Source organism: Bos taurus, chromosome 5, assembly GCF_002263795.3.
Source record: "Bos taurus isolate L1 Dominette 01449 registration number 42190680 breed Hereford chromosome 5, ARS-UCD2.0, whole genome shotgun sequence".
Taxonomy (NCBI): Eukaryota; Metazoa; Chordata; class Mammalia; order Artiodactyla; family Bovidae; genus Bos; species Bos taurus.
The window spans coordinates 115,588,123-115,611,733 of NC_037332.1; the positions used below are offsets into that span (position 1 = coordinate 115,588,123).

The 23,611-nt window shown below is 43.1% G+C and overlaps 1 protein-coding gene across 2 annotated transcripts; it reads left to right on the plus strand.

Annotated features, from left to right (window-relative positions):
- The first annotated feature begins 60 nt into the window (after window positions 1-60).
- NUP50 (nucleoporin 50) lies at window positions 61-22,058 on the plus strand. 2 transcript variants are annotated; one of them, NM_001038048.2, is given in 8 exon segments: window positions 61-483; window positions 4,149-4,227; window positions 6,192-6,275; window positions 11,875-12,061; window positions 13,327-13,980; window positions 16,182-16,263; window positions 17,685-17,803; window positions 18,633-18,997. In NM_001038048.2, coding segments are annotated over 7 exon segments (1,398 nt in total). In that variant the 5' UTR covers window positions 61-483; window positions 4,149-4,158; the 3' UTR covers window positions 18,836-18,997.
- The last annotated feature ends 1,553 nt before the right edge of the window (window positions 22,059-23,611 follow it).

Sequence of the window (23,611 nt, forward strand, 5' to 3'; positions counted from 1 at the left end):
ATGCGCCTTCGGCAACGGTTTTTTCCCAAAGCAGTTGGGCGCATGCGCTGCGAGAGGCCCAGCCGCCGCCGTGGGTAGTGCTGCCAACCGAGGCTCCGGCGCGCTTGCGCAGTAGCTGGAAGCGGGCGTTTCTTTCCTCCCTTTTTTTTTTCGAATTGGTCGCGAGGGCTCGATTCCAGTTACAAAATGGCGGCCTGAGGTGTGTGGGGCCCTGTTCTCTCAGCCGTCTCCTGCTGAACGGACTGCTTACCTCCCCTCACTGCTCAACGCAGAGAAACGAGACACACCCCCGCCCGGAAGGACATGCTGTTTGAGACTCAGGGGTTGCCGATCACCGAATCCTTCGAGGCTCTCAGCACACCAGAAACGATCGCGCGCCGCTTCAGACCCGAGTGCCGCGGCCGCGACCTCGCACCTGCTCGCTGCGCACCCCGGCTTCGCCGCGCCCACAACCCAGCGAGGGCCACCGCAGCCACCGGAGAGGTGAGGGGCGGGCTGACCGGGCGGCACGGAAGGGGCGGGCGCCGGGTCTAAGAGGAGGAAGCCGGGCTCCGGGTGCCGGACCCGGGCCTGAAACGCGGAGCCCGAGGAGGGTGGAGCGCAGTGCGGGGCGCCGGCTGGGGACGCGGCGCTTGAGGGAGTGGAGGAGGGTGGGGCGCGGTGTCAGCCGCCACGCAGCCCGGCGGGTGTTTGTGAGGCCGGGCGCGGGGCCGGCCTGTCGCGGCTGCGGTGTCCGACCTGGGGAAGGCTGGGCCCGGGCGCGGGGCGCCTGCGGCCCCGGCGGAGGCGGGAGCCGGAGAGGGAAGGGGCCGTCCTGGCTCGGTGTCCTTCCTCGCGCTTCTTCCCGGCACTCGTCTCTCTCCGCTCCTTCCGCTACCCTCCTCCTGTACTGCGGCCACAGGCCCCTGATGACCTGACTCCCCTCGGTTAAGAAGCCCTGTTCGAGGATTCCGTTTTCCTCGAGCGTCTCAGTCTCCGGGGCCGCCCCGAGTTCCATTTTCCCTCCGGGGGCCACGCTGTCAAGTCTGTTCCAGTCTGTTTCCGTCTTAGAGGAGACCGACGTGGACTGAAGTCACCCCGGGGCGGGGGCAGCCCGCGGTGGAGAGAGCACAGAATTCCCTGTATCGGGCACGAATAAAGTTTCCCCAATTACCGAAAGTTTGCGATTTTCCTATCCCAAGGTATGCTTCATACCCAGTAATCATTTCATGATTTGGTGCCTTCTAAACCACAAGCCCACATTTTTTTTTTTTTTTTTACGTTCTTAGATCTTCACACTTAAAGACTCTAGGTGCCAGGCTTTGTTCTAAGTACTTTACCGGCACTTTTTCCCTTTTTCAAAGCATGTTATTGTCTGAAGTACCATGCTTTGAAATAAAATATGGATTTGGTAACGTATTGTTTAGAGCCCGATTCATAATTCAAGTTAATTTTGTTTTTCCACACCACAACCTTTAAGTTAGGGAAGGAAAGTATTTTAGAGGCTTTGTTTCTGACAGAGCTTTTCTCTTTGATAAGATATATTGAGTCCTTCCTCTGTTGCAGCCACTCTTCTAAGCTAAGCTTTTTGTATATAAATGTCACAGCACCTCCCTGTTGTGAAGTAAAGAAATTGAGGCACAAAAATGAAACTTCAAAGTCTTCAACAACAACACGGCAAAACTGGATGCTAACATTTTGTAGTATTTTTCTCAATTTTGCAGTGTCCCAGATCTCTGATTCTAGACCATCTATCATGTGGAGGGGGGCGGGTTTTGAGGTACCAGAGTGAGTGAAACAAAGGTACCTGCCCTCTGGTTATTCTTTGATTTGATAAAAATGGGGATTGGATAAATATGGAATCGGAAGTGAACTGGCTGTTTTAACTTAGGTTGTTTGACTCTGCCAGTTGTCTTCAGTTGTGGCTGTGGGTTAGGTGTTACAATTTTAACACTTAATAAAATTTTTGCACTTTCAGCTCCACTCCTTTTTGCCTGTTAATAACTAGTTAGGTTATTAAGTTACTAGCAAAAAAACGACTGTTTAAGTTTCTCCCCTCTTCTGCCCTCTGGTGGAGGTGTTAGTTACTGAATGGGAAAATGGCCCAGAAGAAGCCACACAGAGACCTGGCCTCTGAACAGTTAGAGTTTACTAAGAATTTATGGGGAAGGGTACCTTGTTTGTTTTCTGGATGACAAGATTAATAGCAAAACTTGACCGAGTGTTTGGGATGGAGGCATTAAAAAAGATTTGCAAGTAATGACAAAATTATGTTAATTCTCACTTATGTTTTAGAATCTGGGACTTCAAAGCCATTAATTCTGTAATCAGAAGCACTTGGTAAAAGAAAAATTCAGAGATTATTAGGAGATTATTAAAAGCTGAAAATTGCTATGTTTGGAGGACTTTGGAATGCTGGCATTTGAATTTTATTTTACAGATCTTCTGTGCCTAGTGAGTGATGTGTAAGTTTGTATCTTAATGACCATGAGCTTCTAGAAACTTCTCTGGTGGGTTGTAGTCTTGAGGGCAAATAAGAGTGGGGAAGGACTAGGAAGGAGGCTAGGCTGGTTTTCAGGAACCCTTGCTAGTGTTCCAGGCTAACCAATAAATCTCTGGGCAAGGTAAGGAGTTTTGGGGCCCATTTAATTGATGTTAGGAAAGAGCCAAGCACAGCACTTACAGTGGAACTCTCCATTGATTGTTTCAGGTTTTAATAGCAACAGATATACATCTTAGGATCAGAAAATAAACTGGAAATTTTAAGGTGTGAATACATGGAATTGGACACAACTTAGCAACTAAACAACAACGTGCCTTGAATAGAAGTTGAGCTGATGGCTTCTTTTTCTTTGGGGGGGATTTTTTTGTTTTAAATTTATTTTTTAATTGGATGCAAATTGCTTTACAATGTTATGTTGGTTTCTGCTGCTGATGGCTTGTTTTTGAAGAATTAAGAATTCTAAGAATGTTAACACAGTCATGTTAATCATATTTTGAACTATCTTCTTCAGCGTATGTTGAGATTATGTCACAATAAACCCATGGTAAGTTGAAAGTACTGTAAGTCGAAAATGCATTTAGTACATCAAACCTACTGAAGATCATAGCCCAGCCTACCTTAGAAGTGCTCAGACGTCAGCCTACTGTTGGGCAGAGTCAACTGACACAAAGACTGATTTATAGTAATGTTGAGCATCTCATATAATTTTTTGAATACTATCCTGAAAATGAAAACCAGAATAGTGATATGGGCACAGAACGGTTGTAAGTGTATCCTTGGTTGTGGCGGCTTGGCTAGCTGGCTGGGAGCTGTGGCTTGTTGCCACTGCCCAGGATCACAGGAAAATATCATACCTCATATTGCTGGCCTGAGAAAAAGTCAAAACCTACAGGAAGGTTTCTACTTAATGAGTGTTGCTTTCCCACCGTCGTAAACTTGAAAACTTGCAAGATGAACCCTTGAAGTCAGGGACCATCTGTACTCTTGTAGTGAAAATAATAGCTCGTTCACATTCTTAACTAAGATCAAACTTTACTAAATATCCTTAAGAGAATTTTAAATATTAAAAATGTCTTGCCTATAGCCAGACTATGTATAAATGTAATTTGCATGGAGTTAATTGAGCATTTGTTGATTATTATGCAGTTCTATAGATTTCTGATTTTTAAAAAATCAGTGTTTCATTAGCTTTTTTTTTTCAAATGGAGGTGTTTTATTGTTTTTCACTGTGCCTTAGAAGACCTCGCTGCCTTCTGTAATTTTTGTTGGATTTGTGACACGGGAGCCTAACAGTGTTATACCGTTCTCGTTAAAGAAGTGCCCATTGGTATCAGGGATGTTTTTATCTCATTTAATGCTAAAGTAAATTTTAAAAATTCGTTGTAAGAGTTAAATCATGTTTTAGAAAAGCAAACTTGTTACTGGCTGCCTTGGTGGCTCATTGGTAAAGAACCCGCTTGCCAGTGCAGGAGACATGGGTTTAATCCCTAGATTGGGGAGATCCACCAGAGAAGGAAATGGCAACCCTCTCCTGTATTCTTGCCTGGGAAATCCCATGGACAGAGGAGCCTGGCGGGCTATTGTCCAAGAGGTTGCAAAGAGTTGGACACAACTGAGCGACTTAACAACAACAAAAGCTTACTGCTTCTAATCTTTTTACTTTTAGGTTCAAAAAAATGGCCAAAAGAATCGCCGAGAAGGAGTTGACAGATAGGAATTGGGATCAAGAAGATGAAGCAGAAGAGGTAAAAAGTGCTTTCCCTAAGAATGATTTCCTGCTACTTCCAAGTTTAAATTCGTTTTGTGATTCCTCATGAAGACTCTGGTAAAAATAAAAGGGCTTTTTAAGAGCATCCTGATATTGAAGCTGAAACTCCAATACTTTGGCCACCTGATGTGAAGAGCTGACTCATTGGAAAAGAGCCCAGTGCTGGGAAAGATTGGGGGCAGGAGGAGAAGGGGATGACAGAGGATGAGATGGTTGGATGGCATCACTGACTCAGTGAACATGGGTTTGGGTGGACTCCAAGAGTTGGTGATGAACAGGGAGGCCTGGCGTGCTGCGGTTCATGGCGTCGCAAAGAGTTAGACACGCCTTAGCGACTGAATGGAACTGAACTGGAAATAATATGGTTTCTTATGATCTGTGCTTAGTATAAAAATTGATGGGTGTGCTTTTCGATTAGCAACTATTCCTTCAATACTCTACTCCTTTGTAGAATCACCTTCCTCCTGAATTTCATATAGCATTTCATTGAGCACGCTCAGCCCATTGGTTTTAGTTCATATTGAAGGCTGAGTAAATGATCTAGTTATAAAGTAAATTTGAAAAGTGTTTTACCACCAGTGTCTTAGTTTGCCATACTCACAGTTTTAGATTTTAGAAGATTGCAGTTGCCTCCCTTACTGTACTGCGTCTGGGAGTCCTGTTTTATTTCATATTGAAGATCTGAGACACTCTCCACCCCCATCTGGGTTAACAGGAATAGAATTTAGATGGCCTAGTTTCTTTCCTAACAAAAATGGTCTTCCCTGAGGAAACCTTTTAATTTTTCTCTTAAAAAGAATAAAACACAGCTGTATTTCTGAAATGCCTCATCAGCAGTTTGATACTCCAAGGCCAGTTCACTGAGCAAGCCTGAACCAAGTTAGCCTTTCAAGTTAAAAGAAGTGTGTTAAGTTAAAAAATATACATAAATATTTTAAATAGTTTGCAAAAGCGTTTCCAAGATAATTCTTAGACTTCTGTTTTCTTTCTTTCTTAATCTATTTTCTAGTACTAATATTTTTCCTTTACAAATATGTGTACCAATATTTTTAGGGAAACCAAAATCAAGTATGGGCTTATGAAGAAGTGTTTTTAACAATTCTGACTGACTTGGTACTTTTTAAACACGTCTTTGGTAACTAAGTTTTTTCCATGTTTTAGGCTACAGTCACATTCCAGGCCTACCACATAATGATTTGTTTTGACATTAAAATATTTCAGAAATGAAAGAACTTCCATTTGGATAGATTCTAATGAAACATGTGTGGAAGGACATTATATTTGAGTCAGGTGTAGTCAGATGATCCCTTCTGTGGGTTCAGAGATTCCAAAGTTTATCTGAAATAAGTATAGAAGAGAACTTTTTACAGCAAGTATTTTATGCCATTTCTCTAAGGTAGAAGAAGGGGTGAAGTAAAGCCAAAGATTTTCAGCAAATTTCCAACAGGTCACTTAGAGTCCCAGGTCCCTCAGAGGTCTTCTGGATCATGGGCAAATGCGCAGAGCTGTTCTGTAAAATAATGTGTATTATGAACTTAATTTTTGAAAACTATAGTAGTAAGATGCTAGTTTTGACATCTGGGTAATGTCCTTGAATATATTTGAAGAATTGATTATGAACAGTTTTGTGCCAAGGTTTGGATGATCTTAGTTTTCTTAGAAAGTTGATGTATGCACCCCTCTCTCTGAATTGTGATTCAAAGTCTGGATTTGTAGTTTCTGAAACATTTCTGATTCACCTGACTAGCAATGAAATTCATAAGACAGATAAGAGACATAAACTTTAGTTTAATGTACTTTCCATAATTTGTGTTACCAGTATTAACGGTACTTAAAACCCAGAGATATATCAGTTTGTCTTGGTCTAGCTTTTTAAAAGTTCAGCATTTTACCTTCTTTTTGCCCTTTTTTTATTGCTGTTTTATTTGTACACTCCTGCAGGTGGGAACATTTTCGGTGGCCAGTGAGGAAGTCTTGAAGAACAGAGCCATAAAGAAAGCAAAGCGTAGAAATGTTGGATTCGAAGTGAGTGTTTCCTTACAGCTTCTGGTTCTAAACACTAATTTTATTTCTGAGTTGTAGAGTACTTCCACTTCTGGGAGCAATCAGATCAATAAATGCTTTTTTGAAAAAAAAGTATCTTTTATGTAATCTATCAAGAATGCCTTTTAAAAATATATAATGGTTTATCATTGGAGAAGGAAATGGCAACCCACTCCAGTATTCTTGCCTGGAGAATTCCATGGACAGGGGAGCCTGATGGGCTACAGTCCACAGGGTCACAAAGAGTCAGTGAGAAAGAGCACACAGCACCATCCTCATCTTTATCTGTTCATCCATCAGTGGACGTTTAGGCTGCTTCCGTGTGTTGACCCTTGTAGATGGTGCTGCGGTGAATTTTGGGGTGCATGTATCTTTGAATTACAGTTTTGTCTGGATAAATGCCCAGCAGTGGGATCACTAAATTGTATGGTAGTTCTAGTTTTGTTTTTTTAAGGAGCATTCACACTTTTCTCCTTTAGTGGCTGTGCCCATTTACATTCCTGCCAGCAGTGTTTTTCTGTTGAAGGAACGTTTTTCTCCACGTCTTCTCCAGCATTTATTAATTGTAGACTTTTTGATGGTAGCCATTCTGACCTGTGTGAAGTGATACCTCATTGTAGTTTTGATTTGCGTTTCTGTGATAATTAGTGTTGTTGAACATTTTTTTTACATGCCTGTTGATCATCTGTATATCTTCTTTGGGGCAGTGTCTATTTAGACATTTTGTCCATTTTTTGATTGAGTTGTTAATAAAGGCTTTTTAAAATGCTTAGTTCACTTGTGCATACGCTTGGTAAAGGCCATGGGAGATATTAGATCAGATCAGATCAGTCGTTCAGTCGTGTCCGACTCTTTGCGACCCCACGAATCGCAGCACTCCAGGCCTCCCTGTCCATCACCAACTCCCGGAGTTCACTCAGACTCATGTCCATCGAGTCAGTGATGCCGTCCAGCCATCTCATCCTCTGTCGTCCCCTTCTCCTGCCCCCAATCCCTCCCAGCATCAGAGTCTTTTCCAGTGAGTCAACTCTTTGCATGAGGTGGCCAAAGTACTGGAGTTTCAGCTTTAGCATCATTCCTTCCAAAGAAATCTCAGGGCTGATCTCCTTCAGAATGGACTGGTTGGATCTCCTTGCAGTCCAAGGGACTCTCAAAAGTCTTCTCCAACACCACGGTTCAAAAGCATCAATTCTTAAGCACTCAGCTTTCTTCACAGTCCAACTCTCACATCCATACGTGACCACAGGAAAAACCATAGCCTTGACTATACGAACCTTTGTTGGCAAAGTAACGTCTCTGCTTTTGAATATGCTATCTAGGTTGGTCATAACTTTCCTTCCAAGGAGTCAGCGTCTTTTAATTTCATGGCTGCAGTCACCATCTGCAGTGATTTTGGAGCCCAGAAAAATAAAGTCTGACACTGTTTCCACTGTTTCCCCATCTATTTCCCATGAAGTGATGGGACCAGATGCCATGATCTTTGTTTTCTGAATGTTGAGCTTTAAGCCAACTTTTTCACTCTCCACTTTCACTTTCATCAAGAGGCTTTTGAGTTCCTCTTCACTTTCTGCCATAAGGGTGGTGTCATCTGCATATCTGAGCTTATTGATATTTTTCCCAGCAATCTTGATTCCAGCTTGTGTTTCTTCCAGTCCAGCGTTTCTCATGATGTACTCTGCATATAAGTTAAATAAGCAGGGTGACAATATACAGCCTTGACATACTCCTTTTCCTATTTGGAACCAGTCTGTTGTTCCATGTCCAGTTATAACTGTTGCTTCCTGACCTGCATACAAATTTCTCAAGAGGCAGATCAGGTGGTCTGGTATTCCCGTCTCTTTCAGAATTTTCCACAGTTTATTGTGATCCACACAGTCAAAGGCTTTGGCATAGTCAATAAAGCCGAAATAGATGTTTTTCTGGAACTCTCTTGCTTTTTCCATGATCCAGCGGATGTTGGCAATTTGATCTTTGGTTCCTCTGCCTTTTCTAAAACCAGCTTGAACATCAGAAAGTTCATGGTTCACATATTGCTGAAGCCTGGCTTAGAGAATTTTGAGCATTACTTTACTCATGTGTGTGAGATGAGTGCAATTGTGCCGTAGTTTGAGCATTCTTTGGCATTGCCTTTCTTTGGGATTGGAATGAAAACTGACCTTTTCCAGTCCTGTGGCCACTGCTGAGTTTTCCAAATTTGCTGGCATATTGAGTGCAGCACTTTCACAGCATCATCTTTCAGGATGTGGAATAGCTCAACTGGAATTCCATCGCCTCCACTAGCTTTGTTCGTAGTGATGCTTTCTAAGGCCCACTTGACTTCACATTCCAGGATGTCTGGCTCTAGGTGAGTGATCACACCATTGTGATTATCTGAGTCATGAAGCTCTTTTTTGTACAGTTCTTCTGTGTATTCTTGCCACCTCTTCTTAATATCTTCTGCTTCTGTTAGGTCCATACCATTTCTGTCCTTTATCGAGCCCATCTTTGCATGAAATGTTCCCTTGGTATCTCTAGTTGTCTTGAAGAGATCCCTAGTCTTTCCCATTCTGTTGTTTTCCTCTATTTCTTTGCATTGATCGCTGAAGAAGGCTTTCTTATCTCTCCTTGCTATTCTTTGGAACTCTGCATTCAGATGTTTATATCTTTCCTTTTCTCCTTTGCTTTTCGCTTCTCTTCTTTTCACAGCTATTTGTAAGGCCTCCCCAGACAGCCATTTTGCTTTTTTGCATGTCTTTTCCATGGGGATGGTCTTGATCCCTGTCTCCTGTACAATGTCACGAACCTCATTCCATAGTTCATCAGGCACTTTATCTATCAGATCTAGGCCCTTAAATCTATTTCTCACTTCCACTGTATAATCATAAGGGATTTGATTTAGGTCATACCTGAATGGTCTAGTGGTTTTCCCTACTTTCTTCAATTTAAGTCTGAATTTGGCAATAAGGAGTTCATGATCTGAGCCACAGTCAGCTCCTGGTCTTGTTTTTGCTGACTGTATAGAGCTTCTCCGTCTTTGGCTGCAAAGAATATAATCAATCTGATTTTGGTGTTGACCATCTGGTGATGTCCATGTATAGAGTCTTCTCTTGTGTTGTTGGAAGAGGGTGTTTGTTATGACCAGTGCATTTTCTTGGCAAAACTCTATTAGTCTTTGCCCTGCTTCATTCCGTATTCCAAGGCCAAATTTGCCTGTTACTCCAGGTGTTTCTTGACTTCCTACTTTTGCATTCCAGTCCCCTATAATGAAAAGGACATCTGTTTTGGGTGTTAGTTCTAAAAGGTCTGGTAGGTCTTCATAGAACCGTTCAACTTCAGCTTTTTCAGCGTTACTGGTTGGGACATAGACTTGGATTACCGTGATATTGAATCATTCTAGGAATCAGCGAACTGAAATGGGCTGGAATGGGTGAATTTAACTCAGATGACCATTATATCTACTACTGCAGGCAGGAATCCCTCAGAAGAAATGGAGTAGCCATCATGGTCAACAAGAGAGTCCAAAATGCAGTACTTGGATGCAATCTTAAAAACGACAGAATGATCTCTGTTCATTTCCAAAGCAAACCATTCAATATCACAGTAATGGAAGATATAAAAGATAATAAATGACATCTGTATGTTAAAGGGAGCTTATCCAGTTGGGGGAATAAGAGATAGATGTAGACAAATTCAAGTTGTGTTATAGCATGAAGTGGAAAAATGAATATAGTAATTGGAAAGCAAGGGAAGTGGGTGTTGGGAATCAGACAGGAAAATGTAAGCTATTCTCAGTCTTATCTGCCTCCCAGGACTGAGGTGTGGGTGGGGTAACACCTTTGAGAATAACAGAAGCGCTTCCCATTCTGGTGTCCTTCTAGTGTGTGCTGTTGTTGGGTTGCTCAGTGGCGTCCGACTCTGTGACCCCATGGACTGCAGCACACCAGGCTTCCCTCTCCTTCCGCATCTTTCACAGCTTGCTCAAACTCATGTCCATTAAGTCGATGATGCCATCCAATCATCTCGTGTCATCCCCTTCTCCTCCTGCCTTCAGTCTTTCCCAGCATCAGGGTCTTCGCATCAGGTGGACAGAGTATTGGAGCTTCAACTTCAGCATCAGTCTTTCTAATGAATATTCAGGATTGATTTCCTTTCCTTTACAGTTGACTGGTTTTATCTCTTTGCAGTTCAAGGGACTGTCAAGAGTCTTCTCTAACACCACAGTTCAGAAGCATCAATTCTTTGGCTTTCAGCTTTCTTTATGGTCCAACTCTCACATCTGTACATGATTACTGGAAAAACCATACCTTTGACTAGATGGACCTTTGTTGGCAAAGTAATGTCTCTGCTTTTTAATATGCTGTCTAGGTTTGCTATAGCTGTTTCCCAGCAAAATGTTTCATTCTTGTGTTCAAAAAGATAAAATATGAGTTATAATTCATGAACTGAAATCATGTCTCCATATTCAGCAATCACTCCATGTTTAACAGCTCTTCATCCCTCAAATACATCCCAGACCCGTGAGTGCTGTCTTGGTGATCTGGACGTCTCTTGTCAGTCAAGAGAGGCTTGTTTGAACAGCCTGGGTGGCATCCTTGGAATAAACCTGCTCAGCTGCATTTCTGTGGTGGCTTTGTTCAATTTTTCTTTCTTCTGAGTTATTTTCTGGCCTAATGTCATTCTTAAGACTGGTGACTGGTTGGATGTAGGTCTTGAGCCAAGTAGTATTTGATAGCTCTTTCATGGAAAAGATATAGGGGGGAAGGGACTTCATGAGGAAGTTACTGATTTTGTTTTAGCAAAGTATTTCAGGGCCTGTGGTACCTCCACATGGAGTTCTCTAGGAGACTGCTAGGTATACTGGTTGGTCACTCAACAGGAATTGGGAGATGCAGCTCTGGTAAGTTTCCCTTGGGGGCTGCTGGGAAGAGGCCTGAGAGCGGGAACTTGTGGCGAGGACAAGCTGCCTGGGAAGATAGGCTCGGGGAGGGGCGGGCCGGCTGTTGCTGCGAGTGACAGTGAAGAGGTAGAGACAGTGCAGACCGCAGTGCCGAGAGCAGCTTTCAGGTGTCATGAAGCGGGCCAGGCACCCCCAAAGCACCAGCGTTCTGTACGTTGAACACAGTTTGAAAGCTCCAGAAGTTCGTAGGAAATTGTAAGTAGTGGGTAAAATGCTTCTAGTGAACCTAACTTGATGTTTCTATAACTTCTTTAGGCACTTGGTCTTTGAATAGTGTATGAAAAGTCTTTCATTTGGAGTTTAGTTGTGTTGAGAATGTGTTGTATTTATAGTTCTGTAGCTGGTGGTGAGTCCATAAATTTATTTGAATTAGTCTTTTTAACCTTTTATATCATACATAGATCTTAAAAAATTATTTCACTCTAGATTCCATCTGTCCTTCCTGTTACATGAAGGCAGTTTCAGCTGGCAAAGCTACCATTATGAGTAAAATCTGTGTTCTGTCTCTGCTTGTGCTGGCAGTTTCCTTAAATGCTGGTTGCACAAGGGTTGTGGGTACTATTTAGCCAAGAGAATACTGCCTTTTGCTTGCTTGCTTGGAAACAAAAAGAGTTACCTAATGTGTGCTCTTTCTTTATTTTTCAGTCTGATGGTGGAGGGGCCTTTAAAGGTTTTAAAGGTTTGGTTGCATCTTCTGGAGGAGGAGGGTTTTCTGGATTTGGTAATGGTGCTGGAGGGAAGCCTCTGGAAGGACTGTCAAACGGAAACAGCGTAACGAGTGCCCCTCCCTTCTCCAGCACGAGGGCAGCAACTGAGACCAAGGCCACGTTCGGTGAGTAGGCTCTTGTTCCCCCGTCTTAACCTGTGTAAGGATAATCTATAAAAACTGATTTTGCAAAGGTTTTTTTTTTTTCTTTTCTCTGGGTTCTGCAGCTGTAGGAGCAAGAACACGGTAATGATGAAAGGGACAAAAATTAGGGAGCTTTTGGCTAATTACAGAGTAAGTAGAGTACAGGCCAAAATAGTCTGGGTTCTGTTCTGTTCTGCCAGTTACCAGCTCTGTGTGACCTTGGTAAAGTTCCTTAACCTTTGAGCTTCCAAATCTTCTTCAACTATGAAATGAATATGACCTCAGAATTGACCTAAGGATCAAAAGAGAAACAGAAGCTCTTAGTGGCCCCTAGGTGAAGGCCTCCCATCCCTCCACCTCATTGATTATAATGTACCAAGGATTTCCTCTGCGCCACACACCTACATTCCCAGGCTTGGTTTATTTTGCTCAGGATATGTTGATTGCCTCATCCTGTTTTGAGGAAATTACTCAAGAATCTTGGAATTAGCGACAGAGAATGGGCTTGTGGGTTAAAATCTTTGATTCTTGGAAGTGATCCTGATTCATTGGATCATACTTAGCAAATTATTCTAAGAGTGTATACTGTTTCATTTAAATTAGGCAGAGTGTTTAGTGTATTAAAATAAGCACTTCCTGTTAAGATTTTAACTACATTAATAGATGTTCCTGCAACCTTGGGGGTTAAGTTTTGTACTATTTTGACAGTTTTAGGTGAAGTGGGCATCCTTTTGAAGGAAAAGATTATTTTAAAATGACAGGTTTAATGCAAGCATGTGAAAAATACATATATATATATATACACATTCATACATATATGTAAAATGTTTGATTTGATTTTTGTAATTACTCTTGCCTGGAAAATCCCATGGACGGAGGAGCCTGGTGGGCTGCAGTCCATGGGGTCGCTAAGGGTCGGGGTCGCTAAGGGTCGGACACGACTGAGCGTCTTCACTTTCACTTTCCACTTTCATGCATTGGAGAAGGCAGTGGCAACCCACTCCAGTGTTCCTGCCTGGAAAATCCCAGGGACGAGGGAGCCTGGCGGCTGCCGTCTGTGGGGTCACACAGAGTCAAGACACGACTGAAGTGACTTAGCAGTTTTTGAATACTATATATACGCATCTTGAACTGTAACAAAAATGGGATACGATAAAAGAAAATGTGAAGGCAGAGCGGTATGAAAATGTGAATGGCTTAATTAAATCAGCTTCTGAATAAATTCTTAAACATGTAATTTCCTATAGGATCTACTGCTATAAATGGCCCTACCTCCTTGGTCGATAAAAAGATTTCAACTCCTAAAACTAACGGTGACAGTCAGCAGCCTTCCTCCTCTGGTGCTGCTTGCCACGGGAACGCCTATCACAAACAGCTGGCAGCTTTAAACTGCTCCGTCCGGGACTGGATCGTGAAGCACGTGAACACAAACCCGCTCTGCGACCTCACACCTATCTTTAAAGACTATGAGAAATACTTAGCAAGCATCGAACAGCAACACGGGAACAGTGGCAGCAGTAATTCTGAAAGTGAAGCCAACAAAATATCAGTTGAAGCACAGCCTCCTTCTCTATTTGGTTCAACAAAATTACAACCAGAGTCACCATTTTTGTTTCATGTCAACAAAATGGAGGATACGTCTGAAAAGAAGGTGGAAGCTGTGTCTGAAAAGAGCAAGGACCCATCACTAGGAGCCACAAGTGCCTCGTTTAACTTTGGCAAGAAAATTGAGAGTTCTGTTATGGGCTCCTTAAATTCGGGCCCCTTGACTGGATTTTCATTTTCTTCTGGAAACTCCAGTTTATTTGGCAAAGATACTACCCAGAGTAAACCAGTTTCTTCACCATTTTCCACTAAAACATTGGAGAGCCAAGCAGAAAGTGGCAGCAACGAATGCAAAGGTAAACACAGCTCAGCGCTCGAGGCCTGTTTAGGTTCATGGGAGGCCTGTGCTTAGTGGGAAAAGCATTGTCTTGTGAGTGAGATGGGTCTGGATTCACGTCCAGACTCCATCAGCGCCTAGACATGTGTGTGATCCTGGGCAGAGCTGGTTAACTTCTCTGATTCCTTATTCATAAAATAGAGTAAGACCTATTTTATAGGATTATTTTAAAGATTACGAATATAAAAATAATATAGAAACATCTGGCATGGGAACTTTGAAAACCCATCAAACACATGCCTTTCCATTAAGAAAAAAAAACTAAACATTTTTTGAAAATTTATTTTATTGAAAACTCATCATAGATGTTCACTGAAATGTTTTAAGAGATTTGCTTATAAATTCACATAGCTTATGACTGCAGTCGTCATCTACAGTGATTTTGGAGCCCAAGAAAATAAAATCTGTCACTCTTTCCACTGTTTCCCCATCTATTTCCCATGAAGTGATGGGACCGGATGCCATGATGTTCGTTTTCTGAATGTTGAGCTTTAAGCCAACTTTTTCACTCTCCTCTTTCACTTTCATCAAGAGGTTCTTTAGTTCTTCTTCACTTTCTGCCATAAGGATGGTGTCATCTGCATATCTGAGATTGCAGCAATCCTGATTCCAGCTTGTGTTTCCTCCAGCCCAGCATTTCTCATGATGTACTCTGCATAGAAGTTAGATAAGCAGGGTGACAATATACAGCCTTGACATACTCCTTTCCCAGTTTGGGACCAGTCTTTTCTTCCGTGTCCAGTTCTAACTCTGGCTTCTTGACCTGCATGCAGATTTCTCAGGAGGTAAGGTCAAGTGGTCTAGTATTCCCATCCCTTTAAGAATGTTTCACAGTTTGTTGTGATCCACATGGTCAAAGGATTTGGCATAGTCAATGGAGCAGAAGTTGATGTTTTTCTGGAACTCTCTTGCTTTTTCAATGATCCAACTGATTTTGGCAATTTGATCTCTGGTTCCTTTGCCTTTTCTAAATCCAGCTTGAACATCTCCAAATACGGGTTGTGTCATTATCCCTCTTCACCCCGTGGTGGTCATAAAACAAGTAGTGTATGTATAGAGACTTAAAAGCAGTTAAAAGTGCATTCCCCGGGTATTAGCATATTGATCTTTGAGAAAGAAAACTGCAGCTGCCAGTGGGCCATAAATACTATGTTTTTCTTCCTGGAGGGAATCTTCCTTCTGTTACTTTGCCCTGCCTTCAGCTATCCTCAGGCAAGAGCCCTCCAGGGCAAAGCAGAGAATAAAGAGCTTCCCTTTGTCTGTCTTAAATAAGACAACAGAGAGTGTGTCCCAGTCACAGGGACTTTGCTGTCTGTAGAAAGGATGCTGAATTGGAATAGTCTCCCGTCTCAGCAGGGCACCCCTCCATAAAGCACTTACTCCTCACCCTGTGGTTATCATGTGCATGGAAGGACTTGGAGAACTTGTTAGAATAACAAAATGCCCTACCTCCGGAGCACCTGCTTAAAATTTAAATCTTGTGATCTGAATTGTTGGAGCAGCAGAATTCTTTTTCTTAGTTACTCATCACTGAGTTTTATGCAGTTGCTTTCTCTTTAAGGGGATCATAATTTGTGTCCACCAGTGACTTACTCTCCCCTATGATTGGGGCACTGAGGTCAAGGATAGTACTTTGGGCTCAGACCGAGAGAACACCCACCGTACCAGCATGTCCAGAGGTGTGGCAATGCAGACACAGCTTCAGTTACTTACACTTGGCTTGGGACTCATTTCTCTGACAAACATGCCCTGTAAAATGCTTGTTTTCTCCATCTTTGGCCATTGTGCTCCTTGATTCTTCTTTGGCATGATGCAGAAATGATGACAGGAATATTTGGGGGTGAAATTTCTTGTGCTAGAAGCCTGTCTGAGGTTTTTCTTCTTGTGGGCATCCTGAGTGTAAGTCAGTGTTGGCTTTTTCTGTGTAACTTTGCCTGCACTCTGCATACAAGCACGGACACTTTTGTTCTAAGACTTTGTACAAAAACCCAGCAAGTACCTCCTCACCTTGACTCCCCCACACACAGTTAGATGGTGCTTTCAGTTTCTGTATCCGCTTACATGTAATTTTTAGGTTCAGGTGAGGGGTGGGGGGCAAACTTCTTTTATCATATTTTCAGGCTCTTGATCAGAATCGTATTGGTGGTGTTTTTACAAAAGGTGGAGATGAAGAAGAGAATGACGAGCCACCGAAAGTAGTAGTTACTGAAGTAAAAGAAGACGATGCTTTTTACTCCAAAAAGTAAGTAGTAGTCACGGCAACCCACTTGATGAATTTATTTTCAGAGACGTGGAAACAGGCTTCTGGCTGGAGCGCATGGGCAACATCATCCCTGCAGAGTTTACCAGGTACCCCTCCTGGGGTCAGGCTGTGCCTGCTCCCAGAATTGGGACAAGGAAGAATTCTGGGCCTGTTTATTTAAAAATAATATGATCTTTAAATTTCCTGCTGGGCGAAGCCTGCTCTTTCATGTTAGTTTAGCTCTTTCTGCTTTTCAGGTGCTTTAGAAACTCCTTTCTTGTCCTCATCTCTTACCTCATTGTTCTCTCCCTTTTTCTCCTTCCTTTCTTCCCCTCCTTTCCCTGCAAAGATAGTCACCTAAGTCAGTGATTCTAGGTTTGGCTTTCCTTTACTCTGTCTTCCCCCAGCGGTGCAAGCTGGTTTGGCGTTTGGGGGGATTTTGTTTAATGAGAGTTGCTGCTTTCAGAAAAAGGCTGAAGGGAAATTTTTAGTTATCTCTCAGTGAAATGAAATTAGTGCTTTTTAACAAAGATTTTACTGAAAAACATTTGTGCCCTTAAAGCTTCCCTTGGATATGTTTTTCTAATACACAAATTTCAGACGTAGTAAGTCAGCAGTTTTCATAGTATAAATCACCAAATCCTGTTCGATTTCAAATGTTTATTTTTGAGAACTTTTAAAAAGAGACCAATTCCTTTTGCCTGTATTAAAATGTAATTACACAGATGGTGTAAGGGAATGACCCTGACTTAGGGCATTTTTTGCTTGTTTTGAATGAGGTTTCTTTGGGTTTTGTTTTGCCACTCCTCAAGGCTTGTGGGATCTTAATTTCCTGACCAGGGATTGCACTCTGGCCCCAGCAGTGAAAGTGCGAGTCCTAACCACTGGACCAGAGACTCTAACCCAAGATTTTTTTCTAATCATAGTGAATCAAAGGAACAGGCAGTGGTTCTGACTTGTTTAATAATGACCAACGGAGATGAAAGAGTCCTGAAGAAAATTCAAAAATAAGAAATAGGAAAAAGGTGAGGTTGAGGGGCAGAGCGTTTGTCCTGTATGTTCCTGTTCTTTAAGCACCAGGGGCAGCTCTTGAGCTCAGGACCAGTACATCCGGGAACTGTAAGGTGCTTGGTGGGGATTTTTGACTGACCTGAGAAAGGATGGTTTCAGAAACCACTGTGAAGAATTGTGTCAGGCCTGCTGTGTAATGGTTAGAAAAAGGAGGGACTGTAGCCTGTCTCAGCGGATTCTCTTACCTGCCTTGTGTGCAGACCTGATTTGCGTCAACAGAAGACTCTTCTAAGCTCCCTCTGCCGTATTTACTAACTGGCTTCCACGTAAGCATGAGCAGGGGCTGTTGGAGAATCGTGTGGCTTTCGTGACGTGTCACTGAGTGATCGTATCATTATTTTTCTCCTTAGGTGTAAACTATTTTACAAGAAAGAAAATGAATTTAAGGAGAAGGGTGTGGGCACTCTGCATTTAAAACCTACAGCGAATCAGAAGACGCAGCTGTTAGTGCGGGCAGACACCAATTTAGGTGAGTGAGTACCTTTTTCTTCAGGTGGCACAAAATAATCATAATTACATGGTACATAGAAGCTCTGTACTTTGCTGATTTTAGTCTTCAAGGTTTTCAAGGATGTTGATGTGGTTTTTGGAATAGAAGAGATTGTTCAGGACAAATTCATCCTATACTGACTCATTACTTACCGATTTATTTGAATGATGGGGTAATAGTGCAGAAGAAAAACTCAATGTATTAAAAAGCTGCTGCCAGCAAGTGACAACGTGTTTTCATTTTCCTTTGTGCGAGAAGTACGACTAAGAAACTGTAGGTAAATTGGACGGTTTAGTTAACTCTCAAGGAGAATTAACCTTGTAAAGGATCCTTTTTATGTAGCAAAGAATCATTAACTCGTTGTTGTCCACCCTCCAGCTTTACCATTAACAGTCCTCTGAAAGGAGGGGGTAGTGCCTGGGTCGGGGGTCTGAGGGAAGGGAAGTGGTCGGGGTGTCCCTGAAACAGACTCCCGTGAAGCTCTTTCTTTCACGTGGGCTCGGCTGACCCGTGGTGCAGTCACAGCACGCTCACTCTTGCCCGTGAGCGTGCTGGCCCCTGTGACAGCCGTTTCCCAGCTGACCGCTCTTGGGGGAGAAGGCCTCCTCGGTGGGGCCTAGGCCACGTCCTGCCAGAGGCCCCACGGTCCTCTCTCGGGGACCCCATCCTGTCAGGGGGTCTGTCGGGGAACCAGGCCCTTTTTGTGACGTTCCTGTGGCTCCGTGTTGCATAATTGTTTAATGTTTAGCCTATTCAAGGTGTAGTTCCATGGGAAATATTTTGATGCATTTCCCTTTCTTCGATGCAGGCAACATACTGCTCAACATCCTGATTGTGCCCAGCATGCCCTGCACCCGCATGGGGAAGAACAATGTGCTCATCGTCTGCGTCCCCAACCCGCCCGTCGATGAGAAGAACGCCGCCACCCCCGTGACCATGTTGATTCGGGTGAAAACCAGCGAGGACGCGGACGAGCTGCACAAAATTCTGCTGGAGAAGAAGGATGCCTGAGCATGCCCGCTGCGGAGTTGTTGCCAAGCTGCTGCTTCCCCTGGCACCCCTGAGCTTAGTCAGTTTTCTTCTCTTCTTACTTTGACGTTCTAGGACTTAGAGATAACTTAAAACTTTTGTGGGGAAGATTAATATTAAAAGGCCAATAAAACCTTCGATGTTAAGTGTTAAGAAACTGCATTCTCCCTTCTTAAGAACTGTCTAATGTGTAAAATACATTTGAAAGAAAAATTTTGGAAGATTTTTAACATTCATTTATTAAACTAACCACAAGTGATTTCTTAATGGACTGAAATCAGGGTATCGAGTAGATTTCCCAAAGGCTTTTCTGATCCAGGGCTCGGGGTCTGCTGCCAGCATCTGCACGGCTTCACGGCGTGCATCCTCTGGTGGGCGTGGCTGGCTGGTGTGGGGCAGACCTGCCGCCGCGCTGTGGCCGAGGGGCTCCCTGTGCTTTGTCACGTCGCTTTACAGCTGGGATGTTTGCCTTCAGCATAGGAGTCCTCAGCTGCTTTCGTGTGGACGCTGGCCTTTAACCCCACAGGCTGCTTTACTAGGATTCCAGAGCTGCTTTTTCGTTTTAAGAGGAAATGAGTAGCTTGTTCTTTGGTTTTGTAGGTTCCTTCATGAGGTGCTCTTACTTCTCTATCCCCCTAGAGACAAAAGGGATGGGGGGCTTGCCAGGAAAGAGGTTTAAAAGCACAAATTTGGTAGTTTGTAGACCACAGACAGTGGTCACAACCCTTAGAGACTAAAGGGTTAAACCGTACAATAAAAGGGAAAGAATATGCTCTTAGTTAATTGTACCGTGATGAACTCTGGATCTAAACCCTAAACTTAAGTCATAGGAGCTTTTATTACACATGAGCCATGTGAACTCAGCAGGAAACACGCAATAAGGTGATGGAAGAGGAAGTTGTGTGTGTAAACGTTGCCTTTAACTTTTAGACGCCAGTGTATTCTGCATTTGATACTGAAATTTCCATTTACTTTTTAACGGTAAGACGTTCCGTGTGTCCATGTGGAATGGAGCCGTGGCTGCACCCGAGGCAGCCACGTCACTTCTCCATAGCTTTTGGGTAACTAGCACTAGCGTTCTTTGAAGACTCTGGTCACGCAAACTAGATGTCAGGTTTAATGTTCTAAATGTCCACTCATTCCTCACGAGTCATTGAATGCTGGTACCAGATAGGCTCAGGGTCTGTGCCTGAGGGCTCACACTTGTATATTCTGCTCTTCAGAACATAATGTCTTCTGACTTTAAAAAAAATAGTCAAAATTACTGTAGATAGTACAGTTGCTTTTATTAAAAAAAATACAATTTTTAGATGTAAAGGGAGCAGGGAAACCATTTTATGATACGTTGCTCTTTAATACTTGAGATCAAGTAGTTGGGCCAACAATGATCATGAAATTCTTATACTACTGCATTCTCGCCTCTGATTCCGTGGGAGACTTTGGCCCCATGTGTGACTTTGGGTAGATAACGTGCACTATTAGGGAATGGGATCGAATTTGGCTGTATCATGAGGCCTGGGGAGGAGGTGGCAATTGTTTCTTTTACTTTTTAGAAATGAGAAGTTCATGAGTGTTCGTTGTAGATGAGTTTTAGTTAACAAGTGGCTGATTACTTAATACTGGCCCTTCCCTGTTCACACTAGGTTTATCCGGCTGTTAGAGGGACGAGGAAATTAGGGAACAAACCTCATCAGCATGTCCTAGCTTAGCCGCACATGCTCCTTGTCCCACCAGAAGGTCAGGCTCGCAGACTTGTGTATCTCTAGGAACTCGGGTGCATTACTTGTTTGCCTTTGCATGTGATGTGGAATGTTCACCAAAAAATGGCATGAAAGCCCTGATTGGGTTCACTCTTCCCCACCACCATCCTAAGAAGTTTGTCTTTTTAAATTACTGGGTGTGTGTGGCTTTCTTTTTTTCTAACATTCCCAGCAAATTCTTGCTAAGACTATACTGTTAGAGTGGAAATTACAGGGGGGACAGTGGTATGTATACCATAAATCAAAATGTGGTATTGTCTTAAAATCACTCTTGTCCTTTAGGAACTCGCCGGTCTCCACTTTAATTATGTCTGAGTGTAAAAGAGCCTAATAAGTGTATGTGGATTTCTCTGTGAAATCTTAAGTCCATGTGTGTTACTGGGGGAGGGGCGCCTTGGCCCCTGGAGGGCTGGGGGCTGGCCTTTTTGTCCCCACTGTTTAACAGCTCAATTCTACCCCTTGGGTTTAGATTTATTTTTTAACAAGTTATTAGAAATTAGGCTTTAAAATGTTGAATGTGGATGAAGTTTTTATCTTTGGTTTGAGAATCTACAAAGAGTGTCGTAAATGTGTCCTAAAGGGTGTATATATCTTTAAATCAGATCGTGTTGTATCTTGACAAATACCGAATATCCCAGTGGCCTTTTTTTTGACTGCTGTGTGTTCATCTCTTCCTTTTGAGCATTCCCATTAAGCAAAAAATAGAGTATGATGCTGTTTTCATTATTAGAATTACAGGCTGAAAATGTGTGTCCAGTTTTTAAACTTTAGATTGTGTTTTTCATGAAAGAACAGGTTTATGGACTGGTTTTCTTTTAAAAGGATTATTGTTTTACAGTTTGAATTCTAAATCATATTTTTGATATGCTGCATGCCAAAAAATATCTACCTGTTCTGGGGTAGAGGGAAAAAAACTAATATTCTACCTTAGAGTTTAGAGAAGGCTTTTTTGGTTTAAAGGTCAGCGAATTACCTGTTTCTGAGCATTTGTCAGTTATTCTGTTTCAGAACAGTTCAGAACAATCCAAATGCAAGTGCAGTGCATTTTTACAAACTGAGCGACTCACTCCCAAACCCCTGGTAGTCATCCTTATTCTGGAAGTGAAGTCTCTGAGTACAAACTGCTTTGTCCTGTAGCACCAGTAGGCGACAGGGAGGGACCTGTCACAACTTCCTTCCCGTGTGGTGCTCTGAGCACAGGCCTGTGTGTGTGTGTGTGTGTGTGGCTGGTGTGGCAGACCCAGTTGTAGCAGAGACGGGAAACTTGGTAGCATATATCAAATGGATCAATTGTTTGCTTTCTATTTTACATAGGAAACTGTTTTCTAAAGCTAAAATACTTGAATTGTCAGACAATGTAATCTCGGTGTGTATTAGTTTTTGAATGATCCCGTTGAGCAAGTGTATCAATCCATGAAATGTGAATAAATGGAAAGTAAACAGAATCAGTGTCTGACACTTTATGTTCCTCTGCTGCACCTGGTGTTGGTGCAAGTCAAGCCCGCCGGAGGGGGAGGAGCCGTGTGCAAGTGTGCCCGGAAGCCCTGGCAGCAGGAGGGTCGGCTGGGAGGTGAGAGACCCAGACCCCCAGTAACGGGATCCCTAGGTGCCTTGGGCCCTTGTGCTGGATGAGACCCACTCCAGGCCATTCAGGACTTTCTGGTGGGTCCTTGTTTTACAGGGAATAACGGACTGGTTATAACTGGGAATAACGGTTATAGACTGAGAATAGCGGACCTTTCATTGGCTATTGTGAGAAGCATTGTGCCAGCAGCTTTTCATATGTTCTCTTGTTTAATGCTTGCAGCAAACCTTCCAGACATGGGCTCCTGGGTGCACTTTCCAAAGAAACGGGTTTGGGCAGGCGAGGTTTCTTCCAGCAAGTAAGTAGAGTTGGGACTCTGTGTCCAGGAGGACATTGTGAAACTTAAGGATCAAAATGATCGAGGATAAAAATGTATTTTGCGTCTGTGTAACCTTGTTTTCAGTGATTTAGGAAATCACTGCTAAGGCATTAACACAGTAAACTGTAATTTAGAGTAAGGTTCATATTTTTAAAACGTTCCTGAGTGACTCACTTAGCTTATTTATAAGAGGTGTCTGGTAAAGAAAACTATTACAGAGACTAAGTTATCCATCAAAATATTTTTCCTGAGCTGGCACCGTCTCGTGGAGACTACTGAAGACGCCGAGTGTGCAGGTGCTGCCTAGAGGGAGAGCGCTGCAGCCGCGCGGGCCCTGCTTGAGGCGCTCAGCCGGACGGCTGGGCTGGAGCAGTGGTTCTGCAGGCTGGTCCCGAGAGCAGCGAGCAACACCCAGGGCCCGACAGAATCACGCTCGGGGCCCACCCTGCGCCTGCCGAAGCAGAGGCAGACGTCGCTCACGTACTATAGAATTCTCCTTTTTAACGTGTACAGCCCAGCTGTTTCTAGTCTGTGCACTGAGCTGCACACCCATGACCACTGTTAGCAGTAATTCCAGAATATTTTATCACCAGCCATCTGGATTTTAACCGCTGTTTCGGACTCCCGTCAAATTTGAGGACCAGTGGGCTCCATCTGTTTTCCCTTATGACTCTTGTTTCAAGATAACCTATAAAATGCCCCTTTGGCACAATGATCATCGTAATTTCCTGGAACTACACCAGCCTTTGTACACGTCTCAGTCCCGCTTCACCGCGCCTGGGAAGGTAGGTGGCGGTCCTTCACAGTTCAGAAAACCCCAAGATGGAGCTTGTTGGCGGAACAGCCACATGGGGCTCCCTGCAGTGTGTCTTGAAGGTATGTGTGTGCCCATTAAAGGACCAAGCTTCACTGATTTCTGAAACTGTCTAAAATCTCTTTAACAAAGTGGTTTATTGAAAATATAATCAACATATAAAATTGGTAACTAAGAGAACCTACTGTTTAGCATAGGGAACCCTACAATGATGGGTGGTGACCTAAATGGGAAAGAAAATCTATAGAGTGGAAATGTGTACATGTGTTAACTGATTCTC